Raw genomic sequence first — 18,906 nt, forward strand, 5'->3', positions numbered from 1 at the left:
AAAAAAAAAATGTTGAAAATGTCCATATTTCTAGTTCTCATATTCTAATGTCCTTATAAAATCAAGTACATAGATCACATCTGTGGTCGGAATTTAAGAATAAAAAAAAAATCCTAAAAAACTTATTTAAGACAGACCCATTATTCTCTCTCTCTCTCTCTCTCTCTCTCTCTCTCTCTCTCTCTATATATATATATATATATATATATATATATATATATATATATATATATATATATATATATATATATATATATATATATATATATATATATATTCCGACCATACAGATGTGATCTATGCACTTGATTTTATAAGGACCAACTTTTGAAGAGCTCGATTCTGACATATAGGTGGGTTTTTATAATGTTCAAAAAATCAACGGTTCAAAATATTTGTAAATTTTTGAGACTTCAAATGTCATTTTCATAAAAAACACATGATCATGGTGTGGATTCCTCATAAATTGACCATGCCCTACACATTTATGGGGTCAAAACTGTGAAAAAACATTGAAAGAGTAGAAAAACCCATTTTAAATGTTTCATTTAGAATATTTCACTTTGCACGGATCTATTTCTCTCCCTCACTATATATATATATGTGTGTGAATGAAAAGATGGGCATGCATGTAAAAAACAAAAATAAAATAGAAAGAAAAAAAAAATAATGGGGGATGAGAGGAAGAAGGAAAAAAGAAAAAGACAAAGAGACAAGAAAAGGAAAAGGTGAAAAAAGAGAAGGTGGAGGGACAAAAGGTGGAGGAAGAAGAGAAGAACATAAAAAAGAATGTAAAAAAGAAAAAGAAAACAAAAAAACAGAAAAGAGAGAATAAGAAGAAAAAGAAAAAATAAAAGGTCCAAAAAAAAAAGATGACAACCATGTCTCCACAACTTTTTAGGTGTGCATCCCATTTTTTAGAACGAGTAGTGGTGGAATTACTGCAGTTTTCAGGTGTGCATCGCTTGATGCAGGAAAACAAATACATTAATAAAAGGCAATGGGCTTTAGATATGTATATTGGTATGTCTTATAGAAACGTACATGAAAAATGGGGATTCAGGAAGTGCAGATTGGTTTCACTTAATGCCTGAGATGGATGCTGGTTCTTTCAACAACATGATGTCAGGATATGGGAATGGAAAAAATGGAGCTCTCATGTTCTTGGAGATGGTGTTGCTGTGTTTGAAGCGACCGGTTCAATCTATTTTAGCAAACAGCTCCATGCCCATGTTTTTCTAGTAGGTATGGACAAGATGCAGCCATCAATCGTGCCATTGTCAACATATATGCAAAATGTGGAAGTTTGTTTGATGCTTGTGATGCTTTTCACCAAGCAGTTGAGATCACCACAATCACATGGAGTGCGATGACCAATGGATATGGCAAGCATGGCAAGAGTAAGGAAATCACTTGATGTCTTTCATGCTGTGAGAAGAGGGCAGATGAAGCCAGTGTGTATCACATTTGTCAGAATACTCTGCACGCAGCTACTCTGGTTTGATAAGGATGGGAATTGTTTAAATCCATGGTTGAGGTTTGTGGATTGATACTAAATAATGAGCACTATAGTTGTTTAGTTGACCTTTTTGGTTGTTCAGGATTAGTGGAGCAAGCGTACAAATTAATACTCAGATGCCATTTGCAGCAGGAACTTCAGAGTGGGGCTCTGTTGGGTGTATGTAGCTTACGAGTTCAAGCTGAGATCGAAGAAATGGTAGCTCAGCAACTGTTTCAGCTGGAACCAGAAAGGTCTGGTTCATATATTGCAGTAGCCAGCATCCTTTCCGGCCATGGCTGCTTATTCAACAGCAACCAAGCAAGATAAGCGATGGAGGCATAAGAAGAGAACCCGAGTGTAGTTGAATTGAGATCAACAGTCAGATTCACATTCTCTGCAGCTCAGAAGGCGCACCCAAAAACAAAAAGAGAGACCGTGTTGAAGCTCTTGAAGAGATCATCCTGTGGAAATTTTCGTATGAAGGCCTATTAAATCAACAAGAAACACGCTTGATAATATGTTAGTTCCTGATTCATACCATCAAGATCTTTGTTAAGAGTAAGGAACCAGAGAAGCATTTGTTGCATAAAAAGAATGAAATAAGAAGAATCATAACTTACAAGAAAGATCAACCAGATTCCCAATAAAGTAGCGTATACAAACATCAGAACAGAGATATACAGCATGCACATATTCTGAGCCAAGATTAGCTTGAAAACATGAACAGAGGAACAATAAAAGAAAATCACAGACAGATCATGGTGATGAAGGCCAGTCAAACCCATCATCCGTATTGTCTGAGGCAACGTAGAGCCTCAGCTCGAGACCACCAAACCCTTGATCATCATCCCAAATATCATATGAACCCCCATCGTAATTCTCCAACATTTCATCTGCATCATCATAGAGGTCCCAATCCAGATGATATTCTTCATCCCCAATTGAACCCCATACATCGTCCTCGTCATCACTGCAATCCTCCAGATAATGCAGATCATAGTCATCCACCACCTCTGGCCCCAAAACCTTCAAACCTTTCTCCTGTCTCTTAGCTAGCCACTCTTGCCCCTCCAGTTTCACATCCCAACAGCCCCTCACATCCAGGAACTCAAGCTCCTGGCATGCCAAGAGTATTGTTCTAACACCCACAGTCGTCAGCAGAACATGTGCCATTTCCAAATGTTTGAGCTGCGGCATCACCTTTGCAATTGCTAAGGCTTCATCGTCTTGGCATCTCTTACCCAGTACCCCCAATGGATGCATTGCCCTTTTCAGAGATACTAGAGATTTGCAGTTCATGCCGATGGCCTCTAGGGCTTGAGCTCCTATACCCCCACAGTAGCTCACATCCAAGAATCTCAATTTCTGGAACTTCTCTGAAACTTGATCGAAAATGGCATCACTCAATTGGCTATTTGTGATTCGCAGGTCCTCCAGAGAAGAAGCACTAGCAAGTTTAACAGAATCAAGTCAATCTCTGTAAAGGAAGAAATGGGCAACAACAGGAACAGAAGAAATTGAAGGAACGAAGGCATAAAATAGGCAACAAATCAAGAAACCTGAAGGGATTAGATAAGGAAAGATGTATAATAAGAAGTGGGTGGGCAAGAAGATATCGCCAAAAGACGAGCATCAATATACAAAACTGGGAGTGACAAGAAATAAAGATCTTCAAGAAAATGAAACTTTTATGCATAGAAGAAAATGTACACAAATAAACTGTGCACCGCGGAAACAGGAAAACGATGAAACTGAAGAAAGCAAGTACCTACACACATTGAGAGAGAGAGAGAGAGAGAGAGAGAGAGAGAGAGAGAGAGAGAGAGAGAGAGAGAGAGAGAGAGAGATCCCAACAGCCTTGCCAAACAAAGCACAGAAAAGCAGCTAAAAGCAAGCAAAATACTGAACCTTGAAGAACCCAATATGGCAAATAGTGAGCAAAACCACACAAAAGAGAAAGAATTTGAAGGAATTTACATGACCAGAAGAGAAGGAAATCCACTTCACGAAACCCCAAATGAATCGGTAAGTGCTAAATAAAGATGGCGCAGAGCAGAGCCATCAAAAGGGTAAAAAGAAACAGAGAAGAGAAAGAGATGAAGAAAGGGAGAACTCACTGGTCTGCAATCAACGCGAGGACGTCGTCGTCCGGGAGGGCGTAAACGGAGAGCTTCCGGAGCGAGCCTGAGCTCCTGGAGAGGAGCAATTGGAGCATCCGGCGCATCTGGTCAGGCTTGCAGTGCGTGCACCACTCCTCGATATCGATCTCTTGCCAGCAGTAGGGGCCAGCAACCACCTTCCCCCACGATCTGCAGACCCTGGGCACCACCGTCAGCACCTCTTGCAGGGGGATCTTGCTGAAGATCAGCCCAAGCGCGTCGGGAAGGAGCTCCTCCCAACACCGTAATTCCGCAACCTCTCCACCACCATCCATCTCTCTCTCTCTCTCTCTCTCAGATATCAATGCCCAAGAAAGAAAAGTTGGAGAAAAAGCGAGCAACAAAACAAAAAAAGAAAGCAAAATAAGCAGGTGGGTTTCTTGCACTCTTCACCAACTCGGTATTCACTCTCCTTTCTTTAATCAGTGGCTGAATCCTGCGCTTCAACAGAAATAACCAGAGAGACAGAGAGTATGGGTATCCTCCAAGCTCAAGAAATTGATGCAGATATTGAGAGAGAGGGGGAGAAGATGGGTATCCTCCAAACACGAGAAACGGACGGCGATATGAATGGGGAATATATAAAAAAGGGAAGGGATAGGTCAAGGAAGAAGAAAATAAGCAAGAGATTGTTGGGTATATTACAAGATCCGAACAAAACCCGGTTCACCGCCTCGAAAATAGGGGTGAATTTCAATAAGAGCCAACAAGAAAAACACAATGGTAAAGGAAGGGGGATCGAAACGTGGGGAAGCATGCAAAGTTCCAACCTACCAAGCAAGAGATTGATCTATTATGTTTGATATAATAGATTTTACCTACCAAGCAAAATCCTTTTTCTTTTGCTTTTTGATAAATCCAACCTCATAAATGCAATTTACACTACACCTTGTGTTGGGACGTTACAAGTTCAAATCCCAACGGTATAGTTGTATAACTGGTAGGGTCTGCCTAACCCTAGCTTGCCTTTTTTAAAAAAAAAGAAGCAGCTTTTGGATTGCTCAAAACGGACGAATATATAAGTTTTCCTGGTGATAAAAAAAATGAATGGTTGTAAATGCATTAAAATTTTCTGAACCAACCAACCGGGGGCTCAGCTTGTTTGGTAGGAGCAGCTACTGCACGTCTCCTTGTGTTGGGACTTTGCAAGTTCAAATTCCATCGTATCCTGGTGTAACTGGTAGGGGGTCTGCCTAACCCCAGCTTGTCTTTGAAAAATAAAATTTCTGAACCATAAAAACACATTTTTTCTTATACAAAAAAGTGATTCAAGAGCCGTTCCCATTAAATTGACCATGCTGAATTCATCTTATTGAGTTAGATTGGGTCAAAATCATCTGAGTAGATCGATTGTAGAAAACATATATTCCATAAATGCCCCCACAAACTTTTAGAGTTAAGCAAAGAACTTCACGAGTTAACTCTGATTAAACTTACATGTTTAGAGTTAAGCAAAGAAACCACCCAGGTGTATGTATCCCATGTCGTAAGAAGGGTTCTGTGTCAAGCTGAAGGCCCAGGATCGAATCTCTCTGCCACATGGGTGGCTGTTGTTCGGTAGGGGTCTGCCTAACCACAGCTTGCCTTTAAAAAAAAAAAATTTATTAATTTGAACAGTTTTGCCTGTCCTAACCTCATATAAAAAATGACCGAACACAGGGTTTTTGCTTAAAAGCATAGGTCCAAGAGCTTCAAAAGGTGAACTTTGTCCATCAAAAAATGCATTCGGGGTAGCTTTGTAACTTGATAAAATTGAATGGTAAAGAAAAGGTCAAAAAAGAGTGCATGAAATCCGGAGTTCACCCTGAAGTCGTGGGGTTAATCTGTTGAGAGACTTAAAAGGAGAGCAGATCTGCCAAATCTGTTTTAGAAAAGTGATTTGTCATCCTCACCGTCCACAATGTACACAAGGACCATGAGGTCCTTATGGGATGAAGCAATGGACGGGTAAAGATGTAAAATCACTTTCTTAAAGTGAATCGACCCTGATCTGCTCTCCTTATAAGTATTGCAGGATGGAAAGAGAACGAGTAGCATTTTGGCATTAACAACTTGTTTTTGCCCTCTCCAACATTTGACACGTGTTCTAGAGTTGGAAGTAATAGGATTCAAAGAAAAAAAAAAAGATTGTTCCTTAGAAGAAATAAGATATTAAACCTGTTTTTTTGCAAACCTAATAGTTCAATCATATGTTTTACATATAAAATATATCTAAAATATATTTTTCACTACTTAACAAACCCTAATGAGTTCTGCTGAGCCTGTTTTACAAGCCATGATCAGCTCTGCTTGTTTCCCAGCCTTATTGGGGGATGTAGTAATTAATATCTTGTTTTTATTTTTTTCTCTATTTTAGGAAGAGTGTGGATTCCTTTTCCTACAAAAAGGCAACCTGTTATCTTTAACTTCCAGATGCCAACTATGAAATTTCGGTCTCTGTGGATATGAAACCAGATCCATAGAGACACAACCCGAGTCATGTTTAGGGCTGGATCGTGTCTCATGAGTCATGACTCGATCGCTGTTGGGGATGAGATTCAAATAGAAGATTCCCAAAATATTTGTAATATCTGCAAGCATTTCGTGAAAGTGATTGAAAATCAAAAGTGACACCTTTTCTCTCAAAATTGAGAAATCATTTTCTTTTTTTCTTTTTCTCTTTCTCTTGCGCACACAACTATAGGAGAATCATTTTCTCACGTTTGCAATCATGTGAGATTTTTGGTTTTTTTTTGAAAATAAGACTCTGTTTGAAATTTGCGTGTGAGAAGCCGCTGGAGTGGAGTTGGGGATTACCCAACGCTAAAATTGTTTGGAACGGATGCAGTTATAGGGAAATAAGGGAGCTGTGGTGGCATTTGATGACTTCAATTTCACATTTCAGCTGCCATATCAGTATCCGCGGTTACTTATGAAAATCGATATGATACTAACCTGAATCGGTTATTTTTTAATAAATATAAAAAAAACAGCTTACAATTATTTTTAATGGCTTTAACATGTGATTATTTTTTGGCTGATTAAAACAGATTCACTAGAGAATCGGAATCAGCCTATTCACCTGAATCGTCTGCCAAACGATACAGGTCCGATTCCCATACTGACAACATTGACCACACCGATGGAGCTTCCGACTGCTGTGGTGTCCTTCTCAGCAGCTTTTAAAGTTTTATTTTCATGTTCACACCTGCATCCCAAACAAACACAAGAGTGGAAGTGGTGAATCCCTGACACTTCTCCTTCACGGGCACCTGGATTGTTCTGTATTTGCACCTTTGACTGCCTTCCACAGGCAGTTTCCAAACAGAGCACAATTCTCTCAGAAACAGGAGAGAAGGAATGAAAGTATTAGTAATGATAGGGTGCTCCCAATGTACTCTCACCTAATAGAAGCTTTAGATTGTCAAATTTCTGAATGTTTTTTTAGTTGATATAGGTATTATTCAGTAAAAAAACAAGTTTTGGATCATATGATCATAGCACATATATATATATATATATATATATATGTGTGTGTGTGTTTAAGACCTTTAAAAATCAATAGCAACTTAAAAAATGGTACTTTTATGTACAAACAATATGATCCAAAGCATGATTCTTATCAAATAAACTATGTTGAGTACATTCATAAGGTTTAATTGAGAAGATACAACCTACAACCATGATTTGTAGTGAGTGGGATAGCGCTACTCTTTATAATGACGTATCCTTGTGACATAGCCTTCAGTTATTGAAAAAAAATAGCCCTCAATTTTTGTTATAAGTGAGCCTTCATTTTTCTTTTACTGAATGCACATCCGTGAATGTCTCTCAAACTTGTTATGAATATTAGAAAATAAAAAGTAACGTAATTTGCAGCCACTTATCATCTATTTACAGAGGTTATGGGGGAGTTGTATGTACACGTCTTCATTTTCGTGCACTATCCACAGGCGCGCCCACATGCAATTGACCTATAATTTATAGTTTAAGCTGACTCTTATTTCATGTGGCATTTAGTGTGTGTAAGCAATATATCTATCTATGACTAATTTTGAACAATGTAGACACCACTTGCAGATTAGTAGTTATCGAATGAAGCTTTTGATTTAACGGGCACTTGAGTTCAGAGTTATCAGAAGCTTTTTTGATAGGTGAGAAGTGCACTTCTAGTTACTTTTCATGTCTGAAACTTGATGGAAATCTTGTTTGTCCATGTTTCTCTTATGCTTTTCACAAGCTTCGTTCATGCTTCTTATATGTTCTGGCATTTTTTTGATGTTTTCTATATGTTTTTCTCTCATGCTTCTCACTCACACTTCATATGGGCTTTCTCTAAATTGAATGTTATTATTTTTGGATTTTGACAAATTTAATTCTTATACTAAAAAAATCATGAAATTTGAAAACAATTATTTTATCTTTAGTTTCTATTTGCATTCCATTTGATTTTAATTCAATTCTGATATCACTAGTTCTTTTTATCGTTCGCTTCTTATAAATTTCAAAATACCTCTCTTCCCACTTCCGCTTTCTAGTCTGACAACCTTGCTTCACATCAAAAATATGGTTTTATAAACCTTATTAAATTTTCATTTTGAAGGAATCTTGTAAGGTTGGTATCAATTCTTATCAAATAGAGACACGATCAGTTAGGGTTTTGTCAGTCTCGAGTGGAAGTACCCTTTTATTAGAAGTTGTTTGAGCTTTTTCTGGTAAGCCGTGTCCTGTGCCAAGCTGAAGGCCCAGGTTCGAATCCCACATGGGGCGTAAGCAGGGGCGTAGTTAGGATTCATGTCGGGGGGGGGGGCAAACAGGGGTGTAGCAAAAAAAAAATTTGTGTGATAGTCTGGGGTTGGGGGGCAGCGGCCCCGAATTTTTTTTTTGAGATAAAATAAAAATGGCTACAATTATTAATAAAAATCTATTTCATATGGACAAATCAAACTATTTGCTGCAGTCAGGGCTGGGCTTTAAAATTTTTTTTTTTATTTTAACTCAGCCGGGAGGCAGGACTGGGCTCTCCCCCCCCCCCCCCCCCCCAGCTTGCCTTTCAGAAAAAAAAAAGTTGTTTGAGCTTTTTCTAAGGATATGTCATAGAGTTACTTTAGTGTTGTAGTGCTTGAGATATCGGGTGAGGCATTTCCTACACTCCTTTTTTCTTCCTTTTGTTAAAAGCTGTTCGAGCTTTTTCTAAGAATTATGGCATAGAGTTACTTTAATGTTGAGAGATTGGCTTGCGGCATTTTCTACACAACTTACCTTGAAAAAAACAAGGCTAATTTGATCTTTTAGCTAACCTAACCTCCTCCATTATTTGGGACCAACAAACAATAATACAGAAATATTCACTTGTTGCTGATGGACTATGACTTTCGGTGTAATCTTTTTGAAAGAGTTAAAAGCCCTTTTGAAAGAGGCCTTTGTTGGGATAAACCACCACGATGATGGTGGTTACCCATGAAGTGGATAACGCGTGGATAACGCTTCCCCATGGAAGGTGTTCCTAAAGTTAAACCCGCACAGAATCAAGGGGGAACGATTGCACAAACCGTTCCCACTCTTTGCCTATAAAGAGGTATCATGAGCGACCCCCTGATCATCGACAAATACATAGTGAAAATTAGTTTTTTAAATACAGGAAAATACGAGAGAGGGTTTTAGAATCTTACCTCTCTATTCAGAGTATTTCCATCCGGTTGCGGGAATCGGTCCTGCTCACCGACTGCATCCGGCAGCCTGCGCTTGTGGAGGGTCGCAGTCCGGCTGAAGAGAAACCACTCCTTGCATTGATCAACCTCTACTCCAACCGACCTCCACCACCAGTAGTACTCTTATGGCTGCCTCAGGTACGCAGCACCTCCCCTGCTGATATATTGTTTTCATAGCAGTATTTGTGTTTTGCTGAGCTTTTCTGTCTCAACGCAGGAACACCACCATTTAAGGGGAGGCGATTCCAGACCGACCCATCAATGGGTTATGGGCCCACACCCCGCATCCGTTGCGAGGAGTGTGTTTCTGGTCGTCCAGCAATGCAGGTCATCGTGGGGCGACGCTGCAGCTGGTCGCCGGCACCGGCGATAGACAAAAAAAAAACAAAGGAGTTTCAGGTTTTTACCCATTCCCCTGTTCGATCCACCGTCGGACAAAAGGGGGTTTTGTTGTCGCCATCAGGACGTCGTCGGGAGGCAGAAGCTTTCGTAGGCCGCTTCTCTGATGTCGAGCTCTTTCCGGCGTCTCGCTGATGCGTTCGCCATGTTTTCTCTACTGTTGGGTGAGGAGAGGTGCAACGCCGGTCCGGGCTCCGTGAAGGTCGCCGGCAAGTGTGGCAACATGGGTCGCCGGCTGGCGACATGGGTTGCCAGCGGCAATTTGAGTTAACCCTAACCCCCTTTTGTAGAAAAATAGAAAACCCTCAGGTTTTCTGTTTTACAGTTTTGTTTTTAATCGGGTGGAGGCAGATCGGGTCCAGTATCGGTTCAGACCTGAATCCGGTTAATACCGGGTCTGACCCGAATTCAGTTAAACCCCGAGTCTGACCCGGATCTAGTTACAAACTGGGTCTGACCTGAATCCAGTTCAAACTGGGTCAGACCCGAATCCAGTTTAAACTGGGTCCGACCCTGATCCAGTTTAAGTCGGGTCCAACCCAGATCCAGTTTGAACTGGTTCTGATCCGGATCCAGTAGGGTCCATGCACTATTTGGCCTGAACCGGATTAAGGACTGATTCGGCCCTTTCCAAGACCAGTTCAGAGTCATTTTGATCGATTTCTTCCAGTTTCTCACCGGTTTCGAGATGCTAAGACCCTGTTTTCATAAATATAAGAAAATACAAGGATTTTGGCATACAGTTATAGGGTTTTTATGAACTTTTGTTCATACTTGACACTGATTCATAAGGTTCAGAACCGGTTCGAACCCTTGGATAACCGGTTCAGGGCTGTTTCAGACCGGTTCCTGGCTAAGGACCCAGGGTTTTATCCATTTAAACTTGACGTTTACTATAGTTCATGCATTTATTTGTAATTATGCATGCATGAATGATTGTTTAATATTGGCATCAAGGATAGTTATATGACTTAGTGAATTCATGTCACCAAAGTGACTGAATACACATATGTTGTCAAAATTTTATACTATCATATAGTTTTAGCTAATATTACTGTTGTACTTAGATTCGTGAAACGATAAACGATCAAAAGGTAGTTTTATCGTGTTTTGAATTTAAGTAGGGTATAATAAGGTAAATGTATCTAGATATATCACACATGTGTATCCAAAGGTACCTTGTGTTGATGGTCTAACTTCATAAAAACATTAGTTTTACCAAATATGGTCGGTAGGCGAAGTGGTTTCGCGTGTCAGAGCTCTTACCAAAGTAGGACTCTGATGACCCCCTTCACTCACCTGAAAATAAGCATATTAAGGGCCTTTATTCTTTTACTTTTTTCACTAAAGTTTTAATTTCGTACGAATGCTTCCTGATACATGTCTTTTGTCATGCAGTTTCTAGTTCTGTGATTTTAGATGACTCAAGTTCTATACTTTTTTTTAATGGATCTAACTTTAGTGATTGGAAATAAACTGTTCTTTTTATATTAAGGTATATGGATTTAGATCTTGCCCTAAGGATAAATGAACCCGCTGTCCTCACTGATCAAAGCACTGTTGATCAAAAGAATGTTTTTGAGAAGTGGGAGCACTCGAATACACTTAGTTTATTGTTTTTGCAATCTAAAGTGGCTAAGAATATTCGCAGTGCTATCCCACAATGCAAAACAGTGAGGAAATTTTTGAATGCCATTGAGGCACAATTTGTGAGTTCAAATAAGACCAGAGCCAGTACCCTGATGTCTAAACTCATATCTATAAAATTACTGAAGGAAAAAACATTCGCCAACACATTTTAGAGATGAAGAACATAACGTCTCAGTTAAATGACATGAAGCTCACCATCTCTGATTCTTTCATAGTGCATTTAGTTCTAGCGTCCTTACCCTTAGAATACGAACCTTTCAAAATCTCTTACAACATACATAATGATGAATGGACGTTCAATGAACTTATGTCCAAGTGTGTTGAAGAAGAAGAGAGGTTGAAAGGGGAGAAGGTGCAGAATGCACATATGGCTTCTCATGTATCCAAGATAGGACTAAGAAAGAATGCATTTAAAAAAAATGTTAGGAAAAAACCAACAAGGAATAAGACATCCCAAGGCAAGCAATCTGACTCTGATCACATAAAGTGCTTCTTTTATAAGAAGAAGGGACACTGGAAGGTAGATTGCATAAAGTACAAAAGGTTGTTGAAAAAAAGAGGTAATTTGTCATCTGTTTCTCATGAATGTAATTTATTACAAATTCCTGAAAATAGCTGGTGGATTGATTTTGGTGCTACTATTCATATTTTCAACTGTCTACAGTTGTTTCTGAGTAGAAAGAAACCAACAATGCATGGAAAGAGCATCTATTCGGGAAACAAGATGCGTTCACATGTGAAGGGTGTCGGAATCTACAGGATTACTCAAGATACGAGCGTAATTTTAGATCTTCATGATATCTTTTATATTCCCTCATATAGTAGAAACTTAATTTCAATTTCAAAATTGGATCAATTTGGATATTGTTTTAAGTTTGAAAATTCCAAATTATTCATTTATAGAAATTCAATTGAAATTGGTTCTACATTAGTTTATGATGGTTTGTATAGATTGAATGTGAAGATCCAATCTCAGAAGTTCCTGACTTCTGAATACGCATTGGTTGAAAATAAACGTAGCTTAATAAATGATAAATCTTACATGTTTTGGCATCGAAGGTTGGGTCATATCTCTAAAAAGAGAATAAAGAGACTCGTAAATGAAGGGATCTTGAAATCTCTAGATTTTACCAACAATGACTCATGTGTTGATTGCATAAAGGCTAAGCATACAAATACATATAAAGAGGGTGTCAAACGCAGTAGTGAGATATTGGAGATTGTCCATACGGATGTATGTAGACCGTTTACCCCCTGTTACACAGACGAGAAATATTTTATCACCTTTATTGATGACTATTCACGGTATATGTATCTCTACTTGATTTTTGAAAAATCTGATATTTTTTAGATGTTTAAAGAATTTAAGAAAGAAGTAGAGAAATAAACCGATAAAGTTATTAAAATAGTCAGGTCTGATAGAAGTGACAAATATTATGGTATGTTTACTAAAATAAGGCAAAAAGAATGACCATTAGCACGATTTATAAAAGAGGAAGCATTATGCCTCAATATACCATGCCTGGTAGTGCCTATCAGAATGGTGTAGCTAAAAGGAGAAATCGTATGCTTAAAAAAATGATTAGGGCCATGTTGAATCATTCAACACTTCCCATGAAGTTGTGGGGTGAAGCCTTAAAGACTGCTGTGCATATTTTAAATAAGGTACCTACAAAATCTGTGCCTAAAACTCCTTATGAGTTGTGGACAGGTAGGAAACCATCTTTGTCTTATATGCACATATGGGGATGTCCTGCAGAGGCTAAGTTGTATAACCCCCACATTAAAGCCTTTGATCCAAGAACAACCAATGGATATTTCATTGGTTATCCAGAAAGATCAGAAGGGTACAATTTTTATTGTCTATCTCATTCACCGTAGATTGTTGAAACAGATAAGGCAAAATTTTTAGAAGATGGTTCAGTAGGATTAAGTGCACTTCAAAGCCTTGGTTTTGAAGAAGTACATGATCTAGTTTCGTCACCTGTTAAGAAAAACACCGAAAGATACCACATTATTATTCCTAATGATACTGTGGTTGATTATTCGGTTGTTGATGCACAAATCCAAAGTGAACCTATTATGGACAATGCAGAACAACACGAACATGATGATCAGGTTTAATATGAGCATGAAGAACAACATGTTTGAAGATCCACAAGAATTAGGAGATCTGCCATACATCCTGATTATGTGGTGTACCTTCAGAAGCTTGGTGATTTTATAGATATGAATGATGACCCGTTGACTTTTATGGAAGTTGTGGAAAGCAAACAATCTACACACTGGATAGAAGCCATGAAAAAAGAGTTAGACTCTATGGCTAAGAATCAAGTGTGAGATCTTATCGAGTTACCTAAGGAAGTAAAGCCCGTAGGGTATAAATGGGTCTTTAAGACCAAGAAGGACTCCAAAGGTAATATAGAGAGATATAAAACAAGTTTGGTTGCTAAAGAATTCACCCAGATGGAAGGCATTGACTACAATGAGACATTTTCTCCTGTCTCAACTAAAGAGTCAATGAGGATAATTTTGGCCCTTGTAGCTCATTATGACTTAAAGCTACACCAGATAGATATGAAAACAACGTTTCTCAACGGAGATCTGAATGAAAAGGTATATATGAAACAACTTCTTGGTTTCTCTGAAAATGATTGTCTGGTTTACAAGCTCAACAAATCAATATATGAACTTAAACAGGCCTCCCGATAGTGGTATATTAAATTTTTTCAAGTCATTGTGACTTTCGGGTTTATAGAAAACATTATTGATCAATGTATATACCTTAAAGAAAGTGGGAGCAAGTTCATTATATTGATGTTGTATGTGGATGACATTTTACTTGCAACCAACGATATAAAGTTACTTTCAGAGACAAAACAGTTTCTTGCATCACATTTTGATATGAAAGATATGGGTGAGGCTGCTTATGTTCTTGGCACTGAGATCCGTCGAGATAGAGCAAAAGGTTTTCTAGGCCTCTGCCAAAGATCCTATATAGATAAGGTGTTAAAGCGATATGGGATGAAGAATTATTCTCCTAGTTCAACACCCATATCAAAAGGTGACAAGCTGAGCTTAAAGGATTATCCACAGAATGATATTGACAAAGCACATATAAGTGTTTATCCATATGCATCAGTTGTTGGCATCTTGTAGTACCAACAGACATGTTCTTGACCAGATATTTTTTTTGCAGTAGGGGTGCTTGGCATTTTTCAGTCTAACCCAGGTATAACCCATTGAAAGACTGCTAAGAAAGTCTTGCGGTACTTGCAAGGGACAAAAGACTATATGTTGGCGTATCATAAAGTTGATCACCTCGAGGTCATTGGCTACTCAGATGCGAACTTAGGAGGATGCCTTGATAGTAGAAAGTCTACTACTGGGTACATCTTCTTATTTGTTGGGGGCGCGATCTCTTGGAGGAGTGGGAAGTAGCCGACCACTGCTACCCACACCATGGAGGCATAATTCATAGCATTGTACGGGACTACTTCGCAGGCTATATGGTTAAAGAACTTTATATCACCGTTAAAGGTGATTGATTCCATTGAGAAGCCACTGAAGGTCTACTATGATAATGAAGTTGCGATGTCCTTTTCGAACAACAACAAAAGTATTACGTCATATAAGCATATAGAATTGAAGTATTTTTTTGTTAAAGAAAGGACAAAGAATCATTTAGTGTATATTGTTAATATTGGTACCAAAGAAATGATCGTTGATCCTCTTACTAAAGGGCTAACACCAGGATTATATTCCGAACATGTAATGAGGATGGGCTTGTTAAACTCTTTTTGACATATGCATATAAATAAAGTGATTAATTTCAATTCATGATTCTTATTATTTTTGTTGTTAATCTCATAAGAATTAGAGATTCAACTAAGAACCTATAAAATAGATTATAAAGGCCAATCTATTCATCAAGAACATTCCCATAAAGTTTTCTAGTTAAAGGGTTTTATCATCGGAACAAGTGGGAGAATGTTGGGATAAACCACCACGTTGGTGGTGGTTACCCACGATGTGGATAACGCTCTCTCACGAAAGTTGTTCCTTCCGTTAAACCCGCACAAAATCAAGGGGGAATGGTTGCATAAACCGTTCTCACTCTATGCCTATAAAGGGGTATCATGAGCGACCCCCTGATCATCTTTTAGAATCTTATCTTTTCATTCAAAGTATTTCCATCCAGTTGCGAGAATCAGTCCTGCTCACCAACTGCATCCGGTAGCCTACGCTTGTGGAGGGCTGCAGTTCGGCTGAGGAGAAACCACTCCTTGCTTCGATCAACCTCTATTCTAGCCGACCTCCACCACCAGCAGAAGTACTCTTATGGCTGCCTCAGGTACGCAACACCTCTCCTGCTGATATACTGTTTTCATAACCGTATTTGTGTTTTGCTGTGCTTTTCTGTCTTAGCGCAGGGCCACCGCCATTTAAGGGGAGGCGATTCCAAACCGACCCATCAGTCTTTCTGTGTAATCTTAGGGTATGTTTGAATCACTGTTCCATGCTTGAAATGGGATGAAATGAACGCGGGGGACAGTGATTTCAACAAACGTTGGATGCTTGGAATGGTGTCTGTCACATTTTTAAAAAGGTATTATTTTTGTAAGACCCTTTCTCTCGTTACAAAAAGAACAAGACGTAGGAACACATAAAAGAAAAAGTCGAGGATAGGGGTTCCCCGACTCTCTCTCCTTTGCAGCGAGGGGGTCACCGGTGTCGGGGTCACTGACGCCAGGAATGAAGCTGCCCACAAGGTTTTCTCTTTTCTTTTTTCTTTTTTTTATTTCAATTTGAATCAAAAATTTTTAAGGCATTTTTAGGTTTTCATACGTGAGGATTTTTCTTAGATTAGGGTTTTTTGTTTGATTTTCATGGATTAAATTTTTATTTAATTTTATTGATTAGGGTTTTTCTTATTGATTAGGTTTATTCTTCTCTCATCAAACAATGAACATTTGTTTGTTCATTTCGTCCAATCTTAGACAAAACATCATAGATGTGTTTAATATAATTTATTTATCATGCACCATTGATGAGTCAGGCTTCATCCATAAAACATTAAAAAGAATCTTGAAAACTAACTGCCCCAATCCCACCCCAGTATATTATTATTATTATATGTTAACAATAGAATGACCGTACGAGTCAAGGGGCTCATATCTTACACAGACCTTGATATGGATTGGACGGTCTTGATGTGCCACCTAAATTTGTACACAACAAATTTCCAAAAATGGACATTGAGGTCAAGGGCTCAGGCAAGCTTCATGAGCACTGCACCATGGTCATGTAAATCCTGGTTGTAATAGTAGCAACAATACTAATGGCAGGCTCACGTGAACCCTCAATTGGTGCCCAGCTCCCTCGCAATCAATTCTTAAGCAAGCATCACTGTTCCCTGAGATTCCATCCCTGTGCGGCCATTTACTCTCTCTCTCTCTCTCTCTCTCTCTCTTTTGAGTGGTCGTATTTGACAAGTCTACAGAATATTTTACTGCCATGAAAAAAGAGCAAGTGGGAACAGAAAAATGAGAAGAGACTAAACAAGAGTAACTAGGCAGCTAGCTTATCTCATCTTCACATGGGTCTCATGTCTTTTCAATTTAATAAAACCATGTGTCCAAGGCAAACTGAGTTTCATCCAACTTATAGTTTTCCTTCATTAATACCATGATCTAATGGGTTAATAAGATCTCTAATAGAGATCAAAAGACTTGGCCTACTCGAGTACCCTAAGTATGTGATTGGACCAAACCTGCTTGGACAAACCATTGCTGCACATTATTGGAGTGGCTAGACGGATACAAAGCTTTTGATAGATAAACTCCTCTTTCCTACCCTTGGCTAGAGAGCAAATGTGTAAGGTGGATGATGCCTCATGCTCTCATACACCTACCATGATTGCCCTTGGAAGATAGTGACAGTGTAGTCCACGGATGTCAAGGACAGCTGTTGATTTGCAGAGATGGATGGACAGCATGTGATATAAAAACAAATCATGAGGATGAATTACATACAATCTCAGTCTCAAACATGCCGTACAAAGCATGAATAAAAAAGAGAGGCACCCTTTTTACTCCAAGCCCATCTTTTTTCACAGGAGATACTGTTTCAGGTCGGTCCAGCACCCAAAATACCCCTACAAGGCTACAAACCATTTTATAGTATTGATGATCTGGAAGGTGATGATATCCATGCAGCACATCATCAATCATGTAATTTTTCTTGGAAGAACCATATTGTATAAATAATTAGAAGGGGAAGTATTATTCCAATTTCAGAGGATTAAAAGATGACAACTAATCTTTTTGACCAAGCAAACACTTTTTCCACCAAAAAATGGTGTAAAGAGAGTAGAATATTTAGAGAGATGATAAAACTCCAATAAATTCATAATAGAATGAAAATAACGTGATTCCATAAACAGAAAGAATTAGCTCCAATGAATTCACAATTGATCAACAATATCATAAGAGGATTCATCTTATCAAGTTTACATACTTTTTTTTTTACAATTTTTATGTTCTTATAATAGTTAATTATTACAGGGTTTTCTTGATAAAAATTGAAAACATGAAAACAATATAAAAATTGAAAATGACCAGAAACTTCCCTCACGTACGAATTACCAAAGGCGTCTGTGAATCCCAAAGCAAGATCAGAAAACTCAGGGCTCTGCACTGCACATGGTTCAGCCAAGGACGTCTGTGATTCCCACAGCATCAGATCAAGTTCGTCGCTTGGCTAATCACATCAAAGCTTTGGAGATTCTGCCATGATAGCCTCTCAAATCACATTACCATTTGACCTTTTTACCACCTCCTAACCTTACGCGTTACGAGGGTTCCTAAAAAGAAAATCAAGAGAATTTCTATGATGCTTCTCTGGACCACTAAAAGTCACATCTCATCGGTAAACATTATTCAAATGAAAAAAAAAAGATTGAAAATTATGGCCATATAAAACTGGGTCATCTTTCATAAAATCTACAAGGTATCTGAGCACATGAATATGCCATGATGGCCTAAATATAGAATCGGATGCAAAGCCGCGTCATCTCTTTTTAATAACAAATCAAGAAAAAAAATCAAGGAATGACAGACATTCCAAAAGAGTGAACAACAAACAAAAGCGCATCTCAAGAGTGAAGTAGAATGTAATTCTCAGGAAACATGGACTCCAACAATGGAACTTAGTGCATCTCCCAGGCCTACTCTGCCCATTTGATGGAAGATGACCAGCAAAATTCATTCGTCCCTGAAAGTTAACAAGCAAAATATCGTTACATGGTTGTATATTAGCAGAAATGTTTATTCTAAGAGTATAACATATGAAATGTTGCTAGGAGCTGTATTTTACAGTAAGAAAGCATACCCCAACAAAGGAAAAGACCCAACACAGCCAACATCTGCTACAAATATAGGTTGGAGTAATGGATGGAGCCATCATCACTAGTAATGAAATGTTTCTCAGAATCAATAATTAAACT

The 18,906-nt window shown here is 38.5% G+C and overlaps 1 protein-coding gene across 1 annotated transcript; it reads right to left on the bottom strand.

The window, feature by feature from the left end:
* Positions 1–2,078: 2,078 nt before the first annotated feature.
* On the bottom strand, positions 2,079–4,195 carry LOC149846733 (F-box protein FBW2-like). The gene is made up of 2 exons (XM_089998125.1): positions 3,619–4,195; positions 2,079–2,948 (listed from the first exon to the last, which is right to left on the bottom strand). The coding sequence occupies exons 1-2, from the start codon at positions 3,933–3,935 to the stop codon at positions 2,258–2,260; spliced, it is 1,008 nt and encodes a 335-aa protein (XP_089854251.1). The 5' UTR covers positions 3,936–4,195; the 3' UTR covers positions 2,079–2,257.
* Positions 4,196–18,906: the final 14,711 nt, after the last annotated feature.

The sequence above is a fragment of the Nuphar pumila genome, chromosome 2, assembly GCF_984573655.1.
Source record: "Nuphar pumila chromosome 2, dmNupPumi1.hap1.1, whole genome shotgun sequence".
Classification (NCBI taxonomy): domain Eukaryota; kingdom Viridiplantae; phylum Streptophyta; class Magnoliopsida; order Nymphaeales; family Nymphaeaceae; genus Nuphar; species Nuphar pumila.

What these genes read in the sequence shown, in the direction of transcription:
- LOC149846733 (XM_089998125.1), bottom strand. Translation starts at nt 3,935, where the DNA reads ATGGATGGTGGTGGAGAGGTTGCGGAATTACGGTGTTGGGAGGAGCTC. An exon ending in CTCGCGTTGATTGCAGACCA is followed by an intron (nt 2,949 to 3,618) that starts GTGAGTTCTCCC and finishes TAAACTTGCTAG; the next exon opens with TGCTTCTTCTCTGGAGGACC.